Raw genomic sequence first — 14,061 nt, 5'->3', positions numbered from 1 at the left:
GACTTACCCAGGCTGTCATGGGAAAGCAGCTCCTCTAGGCAGATGGAAGGAAGAAAAGTCGGCCAGCTCTGACTTCCATGGCCACACCTCGCTGAGCCCTCTTCCTACCCTTGGGCCCAGGAATACAAGCGGAAGCAGCTAGAGGAGCAGCGGCAGTCGGAGCGTCTCCAGAGGCAGCTGCAGCAGGAGCATGCCTACCTCAAGTCCCTGCAGCAGCAGCAGCAGCAGCAACAACAACTTCAGAAGCAACAGCAGCAGCAACAGCAGCAGCAGATCCTGCCCGGGGACAGGAAGCCTCTGTATCACTATGGCCGGGGCATTAACCCTGCTGACAAGCCAGCCTGGGCCCGAGAGGTACTCACTGCCTCCCTTCCTCCCTACAAGTCCATCCTGTTAGTCCACTGCCTGCAGCCCAGAGAGTCTGAGACATACTTGTTCCACAGTAGTAGGCACTGAGAGGAGGGAGGAGCGCACAGATCAGGCTGTAGGGCCGGGGCAGTTGGAGCAAGTGGGCACCTAAGTGTTGAGCCCTGGGAGGCAAGAGATGACCTGCTTGGTATACCTATATGTCACAGGTAGAAGAGAGAGCAAGGATGAACAAGCAACAGAACTCTCCCTTGGCCAAGACCAAACCGAGCAGCAGCGGCCCAGAGCCTTCCATCCCCCAAGCCTCCCCGGGGCCCCCAGGACCTCTTTCCCAAACTCCTCCTATGCAGAGGCCGGTGGAGCCCCAGGAAGGACCACACAAGGTAGGTCTCTTCCCCAGTGCTGTCTTAACAAAGAGATACAGAGAAGCTAGCTCAGAGCATAGCCACACATGTCTATACACATAGACCGACACACATCATGTATATGCACACATTCACTCAAGTCTTGGCCTAGATCATAAAGCACAGGTTATATGAGCAGATGGTTATCTGCTTGCTCTGCACGTGATATTCCTACTTCTTACTTATTCTTGGGCTCCAGGAACCTCTGTGCTTTGATGGAGAAAGGGGCAAGTAGTGCCTCTTTTTGGCCCAGACTCCAGCTTGCAGGTGGGGATATATTATAGAGCAGGCAGCCCACCCTCCCTGGTCTCTCCCTGCAGAGCCTGGTGGCACACCGGGTCCCACTGAAGCCATATGCAGCACCTGTACCCCGATCCCAGTCCCTGCAGGACCAGCCCACCCGAAACCTGGCTGCCTTCCCAGCTGCCCACGACCCTGACCCTGCCATCCCTACACCCGCTGCCACGCCCAGTGTTCGAGGACCTGTCATCCGCCAGAATTCAGATCCCACATCTGAAGGGCCTGGCCCTAGCCCAAACCCCCCAGCCTGGGTCCGGCCAGATAATGAGGCCCCACCCAAGGTAAGGATGGATATGGGACCAGCAAAAAGCAGAGTGGGGGTCAAGGAAAGAAGGAGAATGAAGGGACAGGCAAGATGCAGAGTGTGGAGTGAAACAGAAAGAAAAAGAGAAGAAGCTACTATGGCCCCTCCATGAAAGGGTTAACTGTCCAGGGGGTGGGAAGGCATACAGCTGTGTCGCATTGATCCCAGTGGTGAGTGGGTATGGAAAATCGCCTAGGGTATTTTGGAACATTATGGGGCAGCCTTTCTGGATTAGAATCTCAGCTCTGTCATTTCCCAGCTTTATAACCTGGACATAATTACTTCCCTGAATTTCAGTTTGCTTCTCATACAAGTGGGGGAATCTACCTTATGGAGTAGAGAAGGCATAATATGTGCTAACTACCTTTTCTCTGTTCAGGTGCCTCAGAGGACCTCATCTATTGCCACTGCCCTTAATACCAGTGGGGCTGGCGGGTCCCGGCCAGCTCAGGCTGTCCGTGCCAGGTAATCCTGGGTTGGGGTTGGGTAGCAGTCTAGAGAGTTAAGGGACACAGGGGACTTTACCCAGTTACCTGCTCAGGGGGGAGCCAGCCCCAACCCCATCACCTCAGCCCCTCCTGGCCCCTCCCGGCACCCTGTGCTCCCTCCACAGACCTCGCAGCAACTCCGCCTGGCAAATCTATCTGCAAAGGCGGGCAGAGCGGGGCACCCCCAAGCCTCCAGGGCCCCCTGCTCAGCCCCCTGGCCCGCCCAACGCCTCTAGGTAATGGAGTTGTCCCCCCACTCGCTCTCACCTCTCATTTCTGAGACCTGCTTCTCCTGGTGATGGCACCCTCTGCAGAGAATCTCAAAGCCCTGAAGAAGACAGACCTGTCTCCTGACTCTGACTTTGCACCTTCACAGTAACCCAGACCTCAGAAGGAGTGACTCTGGCTGGGAGCGTTCCGACAGCATCCTCCCAGCCTCTCATGGGCACCTTCCCCAGGCTGGCTCACTGGAACGAAATCGAAACCGTGTGGGAGGTACGTGAGCCAGTATCCTGCAGCCTGTTCTGGGCCTGACTGAAGTCTTGATTGGCCTGGACCCTGCATTTGGTGGGTTTGTTCTGGCATGCCTACAGGGGCACAGGGGACCTAGGTGGGCATGGAAGAGTACTGAACTGGGTTCAGGACCTGGGGTTCAGCACAGAGGATAGGCTGTGGGCTATCTGTCCAGGTATCAATGACCTCTCTTACCCAACCTTGCTCTATCCAGTCTCCACCAAACTGGACAGCTCCCCACTCTCCTCTGGGAACAAAACCAAGCCTGATGACCACCGTTCACGGCCAGGCAGACCCGCAGTGAGTCATCTGGTGGCGGGTGTGGCCCTGACTTATCCTGGTTTGGTTTTTCAGACAGGATTTGGAGCCTTCAGAGCTGGGGCGGGGATGGGCACAGAATGGGTGTCAAGGGTGGGATCTTCACTAATCCATGTGAGGAAGAATTGTGGGGATCATGGACAGGCATATCTCAAGTTACTAACCTTTCTTACCATCTCTCCTACGTCTTCCTGGCTGCCTTTCTTGCCCCGCGGCCCCTCCCAGAGCTATAAGCGAGCAATCGGTGAGGTTAGTGAGACAGGCTGCCCAGGTCTCTGTTGGGATCCTCTGTACTGCCTCTGTCTAGTCCCTCGAGCCTGCCCTTCATGCCTGTCCTTTTCTGTAGGATTTTGTGTTGCTGAAAGAGCGAACCTTGGATGAAGCACCCCGACCACCCAAAAAAGCCATGGACTATTCGTCATCCAGTGAGGAGGTAGAGAGCAGTGAAGATGATGAGGAAGAAGGCGATGGTGAACCGTCTGAGGGGAGCAGAGACACCCCTGGGGGCCGGTATGGAGCATCCTGGGGCCGGGACTCCTGTGTCAGAGGCCAGGGGATGAGGCAGAATGAAGTGGGGGACACTGGGTTCCCACCTGCACTACTATTCTGTCAGTTGGGGATTGTGTCAGCTCAGGTGCCACCCTGCCCTGGATGTGATACAGGGAACACCTGAGGCTCAGCAAGGGCCAAGCACATGTGTATTGAAGAGACTGAAATCCCAAGTGTATGGCTGTCATCTGCACCTGGACCTAGAAGGCCCTACCTTCCTTTCTCCTACAGCAGTGATGGAGACACAGACAGTGTCAGCACCATGGTGGTTCACGATGTTGAGGAGATAGCTGGGACCCAGCCTCCATATGGGGGTGGCACCATGGTGGTCCAGCGTGTAAGTGAGCCTACCACCTTCCCTACACCTGTGGCAAACCCCCCAACCCCAGTGCCAACTTTGCCCTCTGTTCTGCAGACTCCCGAGGAGGAACGAAGCCTGTTGCATGCTGACAGCAATGGCTACACGAACCTTCCGGATGTGGTCCAGCCCAGTCACTCCCCCACTGAGAACAGCAAAGGTCAAAGTCCCCCTTCCAAGGATGGAGGCAGTGATGTAAGTGGGCTGGAGCAGGTCCATGGGGTGTGAGAAGTACCCTGGAAATATACAGGAGAGCCAGTGGTGTTGGGGACAGTGCGGAAAGTGGGGCAGAACACCACAAACTTCTCAGTGGGGGCCTGGGAGAGCTGGGCCACAGTCTGGCATCACCCTTGTTTGCCTGATTGCTGCTCCTCTCCCACAGTACCAGTCTCGTGGGCTGGTAAAGGCCCCTGGCAAGAGTTCGTTCACCATGTTTGTGGACCTAGGAATCTACCAGCCTGGAGGCAGTGGGGATACCATCCCCATCACAGGTAAGGATGTGGGGACAGATCTGCCTTGAGCTAAGGTCCAGAGTAGGCCTGGAGAGGGTCACAGATGTCTGAGGACATGGTTTTACAAAGCATAGATAGTGGGCTTCTCTTTTGGGTCCTGGCTCCTACCCTAGCACAGAGGTAAAGGAAGGTTTCTGAGCACCCCCAACAGAGGATGCAAAAGTTCAGAGTGGCCAAGGGGCCTGGGCAAATATGAAACTGACAAGTAGTGCAGTTAGTCCTTCATCCAGGTCTTTCGGCTTCAGGCTGGGCCCTTTCCTCTCTTGCATGCACCTCCTCTGTTCTGTGGCCCTTCCAGTCCCTCCTGAATATTCTGAGGTGCCAAGGCCAGAGGTAGGGGCACTGAGGTAAAGAAAAACTTGTGAGAATCCTGCAGCCCAAACCCCTTTCCCTCCTGACAGCTCTAGTGGGAGAGGGAACTCGACTCGAACAGCTGCAGTACGATGTGAGGAAAGGCTCGGTAGTTAATGTGAACCCTACCAACACGCGGGCTCACAGTGAAACTCCTGAGATTCGGAAGTACAAGAAGCGATTCAATTCTGAGATCCTGTGTGCAGCTCTTTGGGGTAGGCTGGGCTGAAGGGCGAGGAGGGGCCTGAGTGTATCTCCATGCTTCTGTTCAGGTAAGTGCCTGGGCTCTGGGCCTGACCTGTACAAGGGATCCTGTTGCAGGGGTCAACCTGCTGGTGGGTACAGAGAACGGGCTAATGTTGCTGGACCGAAGCGGGCAGGGCAAGGTGTATGGACTCATTGGGCGGCGACGCTTCCAGCAAATGGATGTACTGGAGGGCCTCAACTTGCTCATCACCATCTCAGGTATGTGTGCCGGCTCCTCAGCCCTGCCACCATCTTTAGCCTGGGAGGAAGGTGGCCTTGGCCTAGGAGCTGGACTGTAGAGCCACACTTTCTCACTCCTTGTGGTATGCAAACAGGGTGGTGAAGGGCAGCACTGGGCCTCCAATGAGGACAGGAGAGTGTGTGTGCATGTGGATGTGTGTGTGGATGTGTGTCCATCCCTCAGGGAAAAGGAACAAACTACGGGTGTATTACCTGTCCTGGCTCCGGAACAAGATCCTGCACAATGACCCAGAGGTGGAGAAGAAGCAGGGCTGGACCACTGTGGGGGACATGGAGGGCTGCGGACATTACCGAGTTGGTGAGGATGTCATACAGGATGGCCTGGGAGAAATGGGGCCTGAGTAAAATGCCAGGGAAGCTTTGAAACTGGAGATGGGGCTTGGGGCAGCAAGGTGAGAGACTTGGGAGCCTCAGAAGGAGAGTCCCTAACCCTGTCTTTTTTCTTGCCCCCAGTGAAATACGAGCGCATTAAGTTCCTTGTCATTGCCCTGAAGAATTCTGTGGAGGTATATGCCTGGGCCCCCAAGCCCTACCACAAATTCATGGCCTTCAAGGTAATCCCAGCCACAGCCCCCCAATACTGTTAGTTTTTTTTATTCCTCCCATTATTGTTTGAGGTCTAGCTCCTGTCTGTCCCCTCTGAGCTCTTCTCTCCTTCACAGTCCTTTGCTGACCTCCCTCACCGCCCTCTGCTGGTCGACCTGACGGTAGAGGAGGGACAGCGGCTTAAGGTCATCTATGGCTCCAGTGCTGGCTTCCATGCTGTGGATGTTGACTCTGGCAACAGCTATGACATCTACATCCCTGTGCATGTGAGCTTGGCAGAGCTGCAGGGAGCGTGGGGCCTCAGAATCTGGACACCAGACCCAGGGATACCAGTGCACCCTCTCCTCCCCAGATCCAGAGCCAGATTACACCCCATGCCATCATCTTCCTCCCCAACACCGATGGCATGGAGATGCTGCTGTGCTATGAAGATGAGGGTGTCTATGTCAACACCTATGGGCGGATCATTAAGGATGTGGTGCTGCAGTGGGGAGAGATGCCCACCTCTGTAGGTGAGTGAAGGGCTGTCTTGTAAGCTGCTTGCCCCTGAGGTGACCCATGAATGCAGTCATTCACACACTGCTTTCTCCCACCATCTTCCTGCAGCCTACATCTGCTCCAACCAGATAATGGGCTGGGGTGAGAAAGCCATTGAGATCCGCTCTGTGGAGACAGGACACCTAGATGGCGTCTTCATGCACAAACGGGCCCAGAGGCTCAAGTTCCTGTGTGAGCGGAATGACAAGGTGGGAGGCTCTTGCCAAGCCCCATGCAAGGCTAGTTCCTAGACTCTGGACCTTGGGCGGGACTCTGGGGAGAGGATGATTGTGGCGTCTTCCTGAAATCGGCCCTCTTGGCAGCAGAACATGTAGTTACAGCCTCTGTCCTTCCTCTGCTTTGGCTCTGAGCTGCCTCCACCCCAGAGATCTGGTGGCACAGCTCTGTCTCCCTGTGGCAGGAAGGACATCCTGAGCCCATCTGCAGTCAGTCTCTCCATGCCCGTTTTGGTGGTGATCCCTCAGGGTCTGCACATTCTAGCAAGCACTGTACTGAGCCACATCCGCAGCTCTTCCCTCTTTCCCTTTCTCTCTCTCCCAGTTAATTGAGCTCTCAGGCCATCCCCCAGCCCTTGGTGACTTCTCCCCCTGCCCATCTAGGTATTTTTTGCCTCTGTCCGCTCGGGGGGCAGCAGCCAAGTTTACTTCATGACCCTGAACCGGAACTGCATTATGAACTGGTGATGGCCGGGCTGGGGCCACCCACACTGGACCAGCTCCTCCAGCCGGATCTCCCCAGCTGCCCCCATTCTCTTCCCTGGGCTTTTGCTTTTATTGGTTTGATTCACTGGAGCCTGCTGGGAACGTGACCTCTGAAACCCCCCCCCATGCTTTTGTGATCATGTGACCATCCTTTTCCCCAACATGTTCTCTTCCTTAAACTGTGCTTGTCCCCAACTTCTGGGGAAGGACACAGCTTCTTACCAGGAATAGAGTGGGTCCTCCCTGCCCCCTTTCTCTACTTCAGAGAGTGCTTGGGGCTTAGACCCCCTTACCCCACTGCTGCTGACTGGGCAGGGCCCTGGACCCCTTTATTTGCACGTCAGGGGAGCCGGCTCCCCCCTTGAATGTACCAGACTCTGGGGGGGGTCACTGGGCCCTAAGTTTTTGGGGGGGTCACCAGCCACTCCAGGGGCAGGGACCATTTCCTCATTTTCTGAAAGCACTTTAACGATTCCTTTCTTCTTCAAACACCAGGGAATGGAGGGGGGACCCCCACCAACCAAAACATTCCCCCTTTACCAGCCCCTTTCTTTTCTGGCCTCTCCCCTTCCCTGGTGGAGCGAGGGAGCAGGGAGCTCTCACCCTCCACACACCTCTTTGCTTGCATCTGTATATAGTGTGAGCAGCAAGTAGCCCTTCTCTTCCCTCCCCTTCCCCTCCTCAATGTAGTGGCCTTGGATATCCCGTTTGTTAATAAAGACAGTTCAACCAGCTCCTACCATTTCAGGCCCTAGATTATTCTGTTTCCTCTCAGAACCCTGGTGCTAGCCAGGGAGCCTGCAGTTAGAATAGAAGGGGTAGGGATAGGGGGTCTGTTAAGTGAGTCTTATGGGGGCAGACTGAGGTACATGGTGCTTGGCCAAAAAACCTAGAAGACTTGCCTGAGGGAGAGCCAGGCATCCTCAGCCCTAAACCTGTGGGTTTCACTGAGGGTGTATGGTCCCCACCCACACAGAACAGCCAGGCCAGAGGAGCCCAAGATTTCTGTAAGCAGAAATCCCCATAATTGATACCAGTTGAATAAGATTGTCTAGATGCTCATAGTCCTAATGAGATGTGATGGTGCACATCTATAATCCCAGCACTGCAGGCTGCACTACAGGCTGCACCTGGAAGATCTTGGAGTGTTCAAGGCAAGCATGAGCTGCGCAGACCTTGTCTCAAAAAAACCCCAAACTCAAAAAACTCATGGGCCAAAAGAAAGAGTGAAGGGAGGTCAGCGGTGAAGCCTCACTCTCAAGGATTGGTACCAAGGGTCTGAGTCCATCGGCCCCACCTCTGACCCCAGTACCGGAGCCAGCCTACTCACACGGGCACATTCATTTCCTATTGGGAAGTTAACATTTATTGTCAGCAGTGGGAAGAGATCATGATTAGTGCCAGCAGCTTGTTTCTCAAAAATCTATTTCCTGTGGAAGTGGGTGGGAAAGTTGGTCTGCAGGCACAGGTTCAAGGTTGGATACAGGGTGGGTAGGGAAGATCGGGCACTTGGTTGAAGTAGCCCCCAAGGAAGATGAGGCTGGAGCCTGCGCTGAAGAGCACCAGAGCGGCCCAGAAACACACGCTGTCAAGGGCCTTTCCCATGCGAACCCAGTCGGACACCTCCTGGGAAAAGGAGAGCACGAGCTGAGTCCCTGAAGATAGGGGCTTGAGGTGGGCTGGGGGTGGGTGCTGCGGGGAGTCCTCTCTGGCTTCTGCCTCACCTCGCCGATGGTCTCTTGGTCCCGCGTGCTCTCGGCCACGAAGTTCACAGCATCCACACAGCAGCGGATCTCGGGGGCTGCAGCGCTCAGGCTCTGGCAGAGAGCAGCTGGTGGGGGCGGCACCAGGAGGGGTCATTAAGAGGGCATCTCCCTCTGCGGGTGCCCTGTTGGCCTGCTGAGGTCAGTGTGCTCACCGGTCCACGTTCCATGCCGGTGCCTCTGTCCCTCAAACACGAGCTCGCTCCGCGGCTTTTTCAGAATCAGCTCCTCTGCTCGGAGAAGTATGCCCACTGAGGACGCCCGCCTAGTGGACGGAGCGGCTTGGGAAGCCTCGGGGGGCGGTGCTGAGCCCAGGACCCTCGGCAGCAGCTCCAATAAAACCTGGGTGGGAGGGCGGGGATCAACTGTAAGCACCGCCCCACCCCAGGGTCCCGCTATCTGAACCCTGGGCTGCCCCAGGTCCAGCCTTACATGGCGTAGCCGCGGGGACGTGGCATGAGTGGTGGGCGTCCGCAGAGACACATTGAGCACAATGACGCAATTCATGACAATGAGGGTGGCGACCACCATGACGAAAATGAGGTACCTGAGAGGAGTCCAGGATGCGTGACTTAGCGTCCCAGCTTCTCTGACCTCAGCACCTCCCCACTCCCTCAAGCTGGTCCTCTGACCTCACAAACACCTCTCTACAAGGGGGTGGGGCTAAGCCTCCCCCACCCCACCCCCCAGCTGCAGGCATTTAGTTAGGCCAACCACTTCCGACCCTTCTACCATTCCTACCACCTGCGGCAGCCATGAAGGGGACCCCCAGCTCCCTGGACACCCTGCTGTGGGTCTACCGCTATCACAGCTCCACCGAGGTGAGACTACTCAAAAAGCAGCATCTGGAGAACCTTTAGGGAGGTGCCTCCGCCTTGCCCCTGCACTGTGACCCCACAGCTCCACTGCCCCTGCTCCTCCAGGTGGCTCTCCAGCCCCCGATTCTATCTTCCCTGGAACTTGCGGTGGCTGCCGCACATGAATATCTGGAGCAGAGGTTCGAAGAACTGAAGTCCCTGGAGCTGCAGGAGCCCAAGGAGCCCACCCTAGGGCTGGTGCTGAGAGAAGCCGCAGCCAGCCTCATGAGCTTCACTGCCACTTTGTTAGAGGTGTGGGGCTGTGGTGGGGTGGGAGGTAAGAAAGTGTGGGGAGAAGAGGCACCAGGGAAGAGGGCTATAGGATCTGGACAAGAATCCTCACGCCTTCACTAGCCCCTGTACCCCCAATGCAGATATCAGCCCTTTGGCTACAGCAGGAAGCAGGAGGACTGGATCGTGGTGACAACGGCACAGACCCAGCTGCACATGCTGGAGATCCTGGTGGAGCGCTGGCCCGGGTAGCTCAGGCGGCCCAGCATGGGGCTGTGCGAGCTGGGGCAGCAGCAAGCTGGAGCTCTCGGCTCTTGGTGCAGGGGCTGAGGCTGTGCCTGTGTGGACGGGGCCTGCAGGGGTCCACTTCATTCCTGCAACAGTGGCGATGCCAGCTAGGCCATGGAATCCCCAGAGAACCAGTGAGTTTGGGGTGAGGACCGTGTCCATTAGGGGCCAGGGATGGGGCTGAGGAGACGCTGAGCTGGACTGTCCCCCAACAGAGACACTCAGGAGACCTTACGGTGGCATCCAGCAGCAGTGAGGACACAGGACCAGAGCACCCATTGCAACCCTAGCTCCATCCCATGTCTAAATAAAGTCCATGAGGGGTGGAAACAGCCAGTTTCTGCTAGAATCACAAGGTTTTGGCTGCATCCTTCCCAGGCCACTCCATATTCCCACCCTCGCAAGAGTGACCCCAAGACCCACTGTGTCCTCACTTGCCCAGCAGCGGTACACTCAGAGATGTCTCCGGGATTTTCTGAGCAATTAGGAACAAGAAGACGGTCTGGGCCAGCAGGACGTTGATAGAGACGGTGCATTTCTGGCCACCAGCTGGAGAGAGCACCCAGTGAGAGTGGCCCCAACCCAGGGAGCAAGCCCTAGTGTAGATTTGGGATCACCACTTACCCTGGGCTGGCAGGAAGTAGGCCAGCACCACCAGGCCAGAAATGAGCACACAAGGCACAATGATGTTAATGACATAGAAGAGTGGCTTCCGACGGATGATGAGTGTGTAGATGACATCAGTTTCTCCTTGGTGGTCAGCAGAGCCACCACCATGGGAACGGATCACCCCAGGGCAAAAATCAATGGCCCACTCACCGTTCTCTGCAGGACGGGAGACACAGTCAGCTTGCTCTCAGAGGTGTGGCTCGCCATGCTGCACTCTGGCCACCACCCAAACCTGCAACTCCAGGCCGAGGAGGAGGATGCAGCTGTGTGGGCTGGGGTGGACAGCTTGGACTGAGGGCTGGTGGGGTGGGGGCAATTCAGGTAGAAAGGACATTCCCGCTGAGGGTATGAGACCTTAAGTAAGGAGACAGGGCTAGTGTGACGGTTAAGAATGACTTCCAAAGATGGGCAAGTGGAGCTGGGTTGCTGACAATTTCTGTGGTGTGTGTGTGTGTGTGTGTGTGTGTGAGAGAGAGAGAGAGAGAGAGAGAGAGAGAGAGAGAGAGAGAGAGAGAGAGATCTGGGGAAACCTTGCTCTGAAAGTCCTTTTTGGAACCCTTCTGGAAGCTGGCTTTTTAGAGCATGAGGGAGTTTTCACCAGTAAAGGCTTCAGTGTCGATATCGATCTTGCTGATGGTTTCACCATTGTCATCCACGGCAAAGATGAATTCCACTTCTTTGGCACTGTAAGTCTGAGAGCTGCAAAACCAGGACCAAGGTTCCAGGCCCAGAAGTTTGAACCTGATAACAAGACTCCACCTCTTTACCCTGGCCCTATCTGCACATCTTAGTTTCCGTCCTTACTGTATGTTTTGGTTTTTGCAATACTGAGGACTGAACTGACTGTACTTCTGGGTTACATCCCCAGTCCTTTGTGTTTGTTTTTTGAGACAGAGTCTGTCTATATTGCCCAGGCTGGTCTCCAACTCTTGGGTCCAAGTGATCATTCTGACTCCACCTCCTGAGTAGCTGGGACTACAGCCTAAGGACATTCTTTAAAACCAGCTGCAGTGATCCACCCCACCTCAAAACTGGCTCAGCCTCCAGACAAACCCTGGAGATCCCACTTGTCTATCTTGCCAGCCCCCTGCACAGGCCCTTCCCAGGATCGGGGAAAGTGTTGAATAACTCCTCCCACCGGAAAATGAGTGAGCAGTTCTGCCAGTCGAAGGGGAAATAGGTGACTTCCACTGCGCAGGTGCTGCGGTAGATGGCTGGGGGCAACCAGGTCACATAACCGCCCTCGTAGATCAGCACATTGGCATCGTAGGCCACGCCAAACTGGCCATCAATACTGTGGGCCCAAGAAAACCGAGGTATTTCACAGGTCTGACAAACCTGCATTCAAGCAATACTTGTTCCAAGCAAATCTAGCACACAGACATACACACAGATACACAGACACACACACACACACACACACACACACACACATACACACACACCATCCCTGAGGCTGCTGCCCAGCCTGGCACCCTTACTGACAGCCCTTACTTGTTTTCTAGCACAATCTCTGGTAGCCATACATGGTCAGAAGGGACTCGCAGGGTTTGTAGGCCCCCAAAGTCATCCTTGCTATAGTTGAGTCGGTAATCCTGCCAGTCCTGAGGAGAGATGGAAGAACATTTCCTGTGCATTTCCCACCTGGTGCTGCCAAAGAGGTCTTTGGAAGAAAGGGTAAATCCCACACTGCTCCCCAGGTTTGACTCACAATTCCAATCCAGACATTAGTAGTGAGGGTCTCCTCCTTTTCGTTCTGCAGCAGAGATTGAGGTGATTAAAGTCTAATTTGGGGCCAGAAGCGAGCATTAGAACAAAGCTCAGCAGCTAGGGACCATGAGTGGGATCTGAGGCTCTGGGTGGGGGTAGAGCATCTTACCAGTGAAATAAGGTTGGTCAGGGTGACCTTGAGGCTGATGGTGACAGTGTCCTCGGGCCCCCTCACGGGCCGGCATGCTGGGTCATAGTTGTCGAAGAGATGGTGATAAAGACTCAGCTCCTCATTTTTCCCCTCACTGCTGCCTGTGATGGGGTCAGAAAAGAAGAATCACCGGACTGGGGGAGGCAATAGGCCCTGTCTGCCCCTCAGGGTCTCCATAGGTCCCTGAGCTGTGTATCTTTTTGTGTCTGTCTCCTGAGCCACTGACATTATGCACCAGGACCAAATACATAGTGCCTTTATCTCTGTCTTTATCCCTGTCCCTTCACGTTGGTGTCTGTCCACTTGCCTCCCCAACCCCATTCCTACCAAGGAGCCCCAAGAGCAGTAGGGCACCGAGCAGAGCCCCTGTCATCCTGCTGTCTGCTTCTCTGGGTTATTCTGAGCTCTGGCAGGCTTGGGTGCCTGTGGGAGGGGGAGGAGGGTGTTAGTTCCGGGCTGGGTTAGGGGACTGTCACCTAATCCTTCTATCTATCTGCTGTAGCTGGGGACGTTTTGGCTGCTTCCAGAGGCAGCTGCCCCATCCTGGGCTCCCTGCCCACACCCCATCCCAGCATCCTTTGCCCCATCTTCGGCCAGCTCCCCAGCTGCAGATCTGTGTCTCCTGAGGGAGCAGGCTTCTAAGAGCACCTGGAGACATTCGCCTGCAGCTGGGGCCAGGGATACGCTTGCAGTGCACACCGGTGGCACCCTTTGAGCAAGCTGCACTTTGCAGGTGACTATGCTAGAAGAACATCTCTGGGGCTGTGAACACCCCTCACCTCCAGTACTCACCCATGGGGAACATACGCTGTCACTGTCGCACCCACAGCCTGCCCATGGGCACACTAACGCAGATTGTATCAGCAGAGTTAGGTAAGAATAAAACTCCCTAGATACCTGGTATTGAAAGCAGCACTCACCGAGGTCTAACATGCTGTGCAACGCAGGTCCCCCACTTACTTCCACATAACTTGAACCCCCTTGTCAGCCCACCCCTGGGTCTGACACTTGCCAGGCTTATTTCTCCTTGCCATTCCCGGCTGCCACCTTGTGGCCATTGATGATAGTATCATTGTCCCCAACCTGCATGCACAGGGAGTACACAATTGATCCTCTTAAGATCTCTTTCATGGGTCATCTGGCAAAGAAACATGCTTTAGGAAGTTGAGAAGGAGAGTTTTTTGGGTTTTTTGTTTGGTTTTGGCTACTCTAGGCTACCTTAAGGGCAGGCTGGTACAGCTTCTGGAGCTGGGAATCGAACCATGGTCCTATGTGCCTGCCTGCATTTACCCAAGCAGTGCTTTAAACAACTGAGCTATCCGGCAAAGCCCCAACTTTAGGAAGTTGAGAGAGATGGGTGCTACGAATCCATATTTTAAAGAAGCTGTCCAAAACACAAAAAAGCTGCCCAGGTGTTCTTCAGGAGTGGCTGAAATAAACACTCCCCAACCCTTACCCCCACTCAGTACTGAGAATCAAACCCAGGCCTTTACATTGAGCCCTGTTTTCTTTTTTTCTTTTCTTTTTTCTCCTCCTCCTCCTCCTCCTCCTCCTCCT

At 55.1% G+C, this 14,061-nt stretch overlaps 3 protein-coding genes across 15 annotated transcripts in view; 2 read left to right on the top strand and 1 right to left on the bottom strand.

The window, feature by feature from the left end:
• The window catches only part of Mink1 (misshapen like kinase 1), a 57,249-nt gene extending 49,732 nt beyond the window's left edge, over positions 1–7,517 (top strand). For 2 of the 11 annotated variants that reach the window (XM_023723457.1, XM_004638342.3), the window contains 20 exons: positions 121–354; positions 576–749; positions 1,091–1,351; positions 1,754–1,839; positions 1,988–2,098; positions 2,239–2,357; positions 2,590–2,675; positions 2,919–2,942; positions 3,040–3,203; positions 3,477–3,579; positions 3,658–3,795; positions 3,983–4,091; positions 4,514–4,678; positions 4,785–4,928; positions 5,134–5,268; positions 5,424–5,524; positions 5,633–5,782; positions 5,869–6,028; positions 6,123–6,262; positions 6,674–7,514. In XM_023723457.1, the coding sequence (XP_023579225.1) occupies positions 121–354; positions 576–749; positions 1,091–1,351; positions 1,754–1,839; positions 1,988–2,098; positions 2,239–2,357; positions 2,590–2,675; positions 2,919–2,942; positions 3,040–3,203; positions 3,477–3,579; positions 3,658–3,795; positions 3,983–4,091; positions 4,514–4,678; positions 4,785–4,928; positions 5,134–5,268; positions 5,424–5,524; positions 5,633–5,782; positions 5,869–6,028; positions 6,123–6,262; positions 6,674–6,757 (2,688 nt within the window). In that variant the 3' untranslated portion in view covers positions 6,758–7,514. Of the gene's footprint in view, positions 1–120; positions 355–575; positions 750–1,090; positions 1,352–1,753; positions 1,840–1,987; positions 2,099–2,238; positions 2,358–2,589; positions 2,676–2,918; positions 2,943–3,039; positions 3,204–3,473; positions 3,580–3,657; positions 3,796–3,982; positions 4,092–4,513; positions 4,679–4,784; positions 4,929–5,133; positions 5,269–5,423; positions 5,525–5,632; positions 5,783–5,868; positions 6,029–6,122; positions 6,263–6,673 lie in introns of all 11 variants that reach the window. The other 9 variants (XM_023723456.1, XM_023723460.1, XM_023723459.1 and 6 more) reach the window with 8 other exon arrangements.
• Positions 7,518–8,161: 644 nt separating this feature from the next.
• Chrne (cholinergic receptor nicotinic epsilon subunit) lies at positions 8,162–12,924 on the bottom strand. 3 transcript variants are annotated; one of them, XM_004638340.2, is made up of 12 exons: positions 12,832–12,924; positions 12,463–12,605; positions 12,295–12,339; positions 12,078–12,187; positions 11,722–11,877; positions 11,182–11,282; positions 10,539–10,739; positions 10,349–10,463; positions 8,971–9,085; positions 8,694–8,880; positions 8,500–8,606; positions 8,162–8,401 (listed from the first exon to the last, which is right to left on the bottom strand). In XM_004638340.2, the coding sequence occupies exons 1-12, from the start codon at positions 12,875–12,877 to the stop codon at positions 8,246–8,248; spliced, it is 1,482 nt and encodes a 493-aa protein (XP_004638397.1). In that variant the 5' UTR covers positions 12,878–12,924; the 3' UTR covers positions 8,162–8,245. The 3 variants fall into 3 exon arrangements, with proteins under 3 accessions (XP_004638397.1, XP_023579231.1, XP_023579232.1); XM_023723463.1 differs by having other exon boundaries at positions 8,162–8,398; XM_023723464.1 differs by lacking the exon at positions 12,295–12,339.
• CUNH17orf107 (chromosome unknown C17orf107 homolog) lies at positions 9,092–10,330 on the top strand. The gene is made up of 4 exons (XM_012516249.2): positions 9,092–9,359; positions 9,462–9,647; positions 9,770–10,048; positions 10,130–10,330. The coding sequence occupies exons 1-4, from the start codon at positions 9,294–9,296 to the stop codon at positions 10,202–10,204; spliced, it is 606 nt and encodes a 201-aa protein (XP_012371703.1). The 5' UTR covers positions 9,092–9,293; the 3' UTR covers positions 10,205–10,330.
• Positions 12,925–14,061: the final 1,137 nt, after the last annotated feature.

Source organism: Octodon degus, unplaced genomic scaffold (genome assembly GCF_000260255.1).
Source record: "Octodon degus isolate 3935 unplaced genomic scaffold, OctDeg1.0 scaffold00098, whole genome shotgun sequence".
In the NCBI taxonomy this organism is placed as follows: Eukaryota; Metazoa; Chordata; class Mammalia; order Rodentia; family Octodontidae; genus Octodon; species Octodon degus.
Note: the sequence above shows the minus strand (reverse complement) of the source record. Positions and strands in the feature narration are given on the sequence as shown.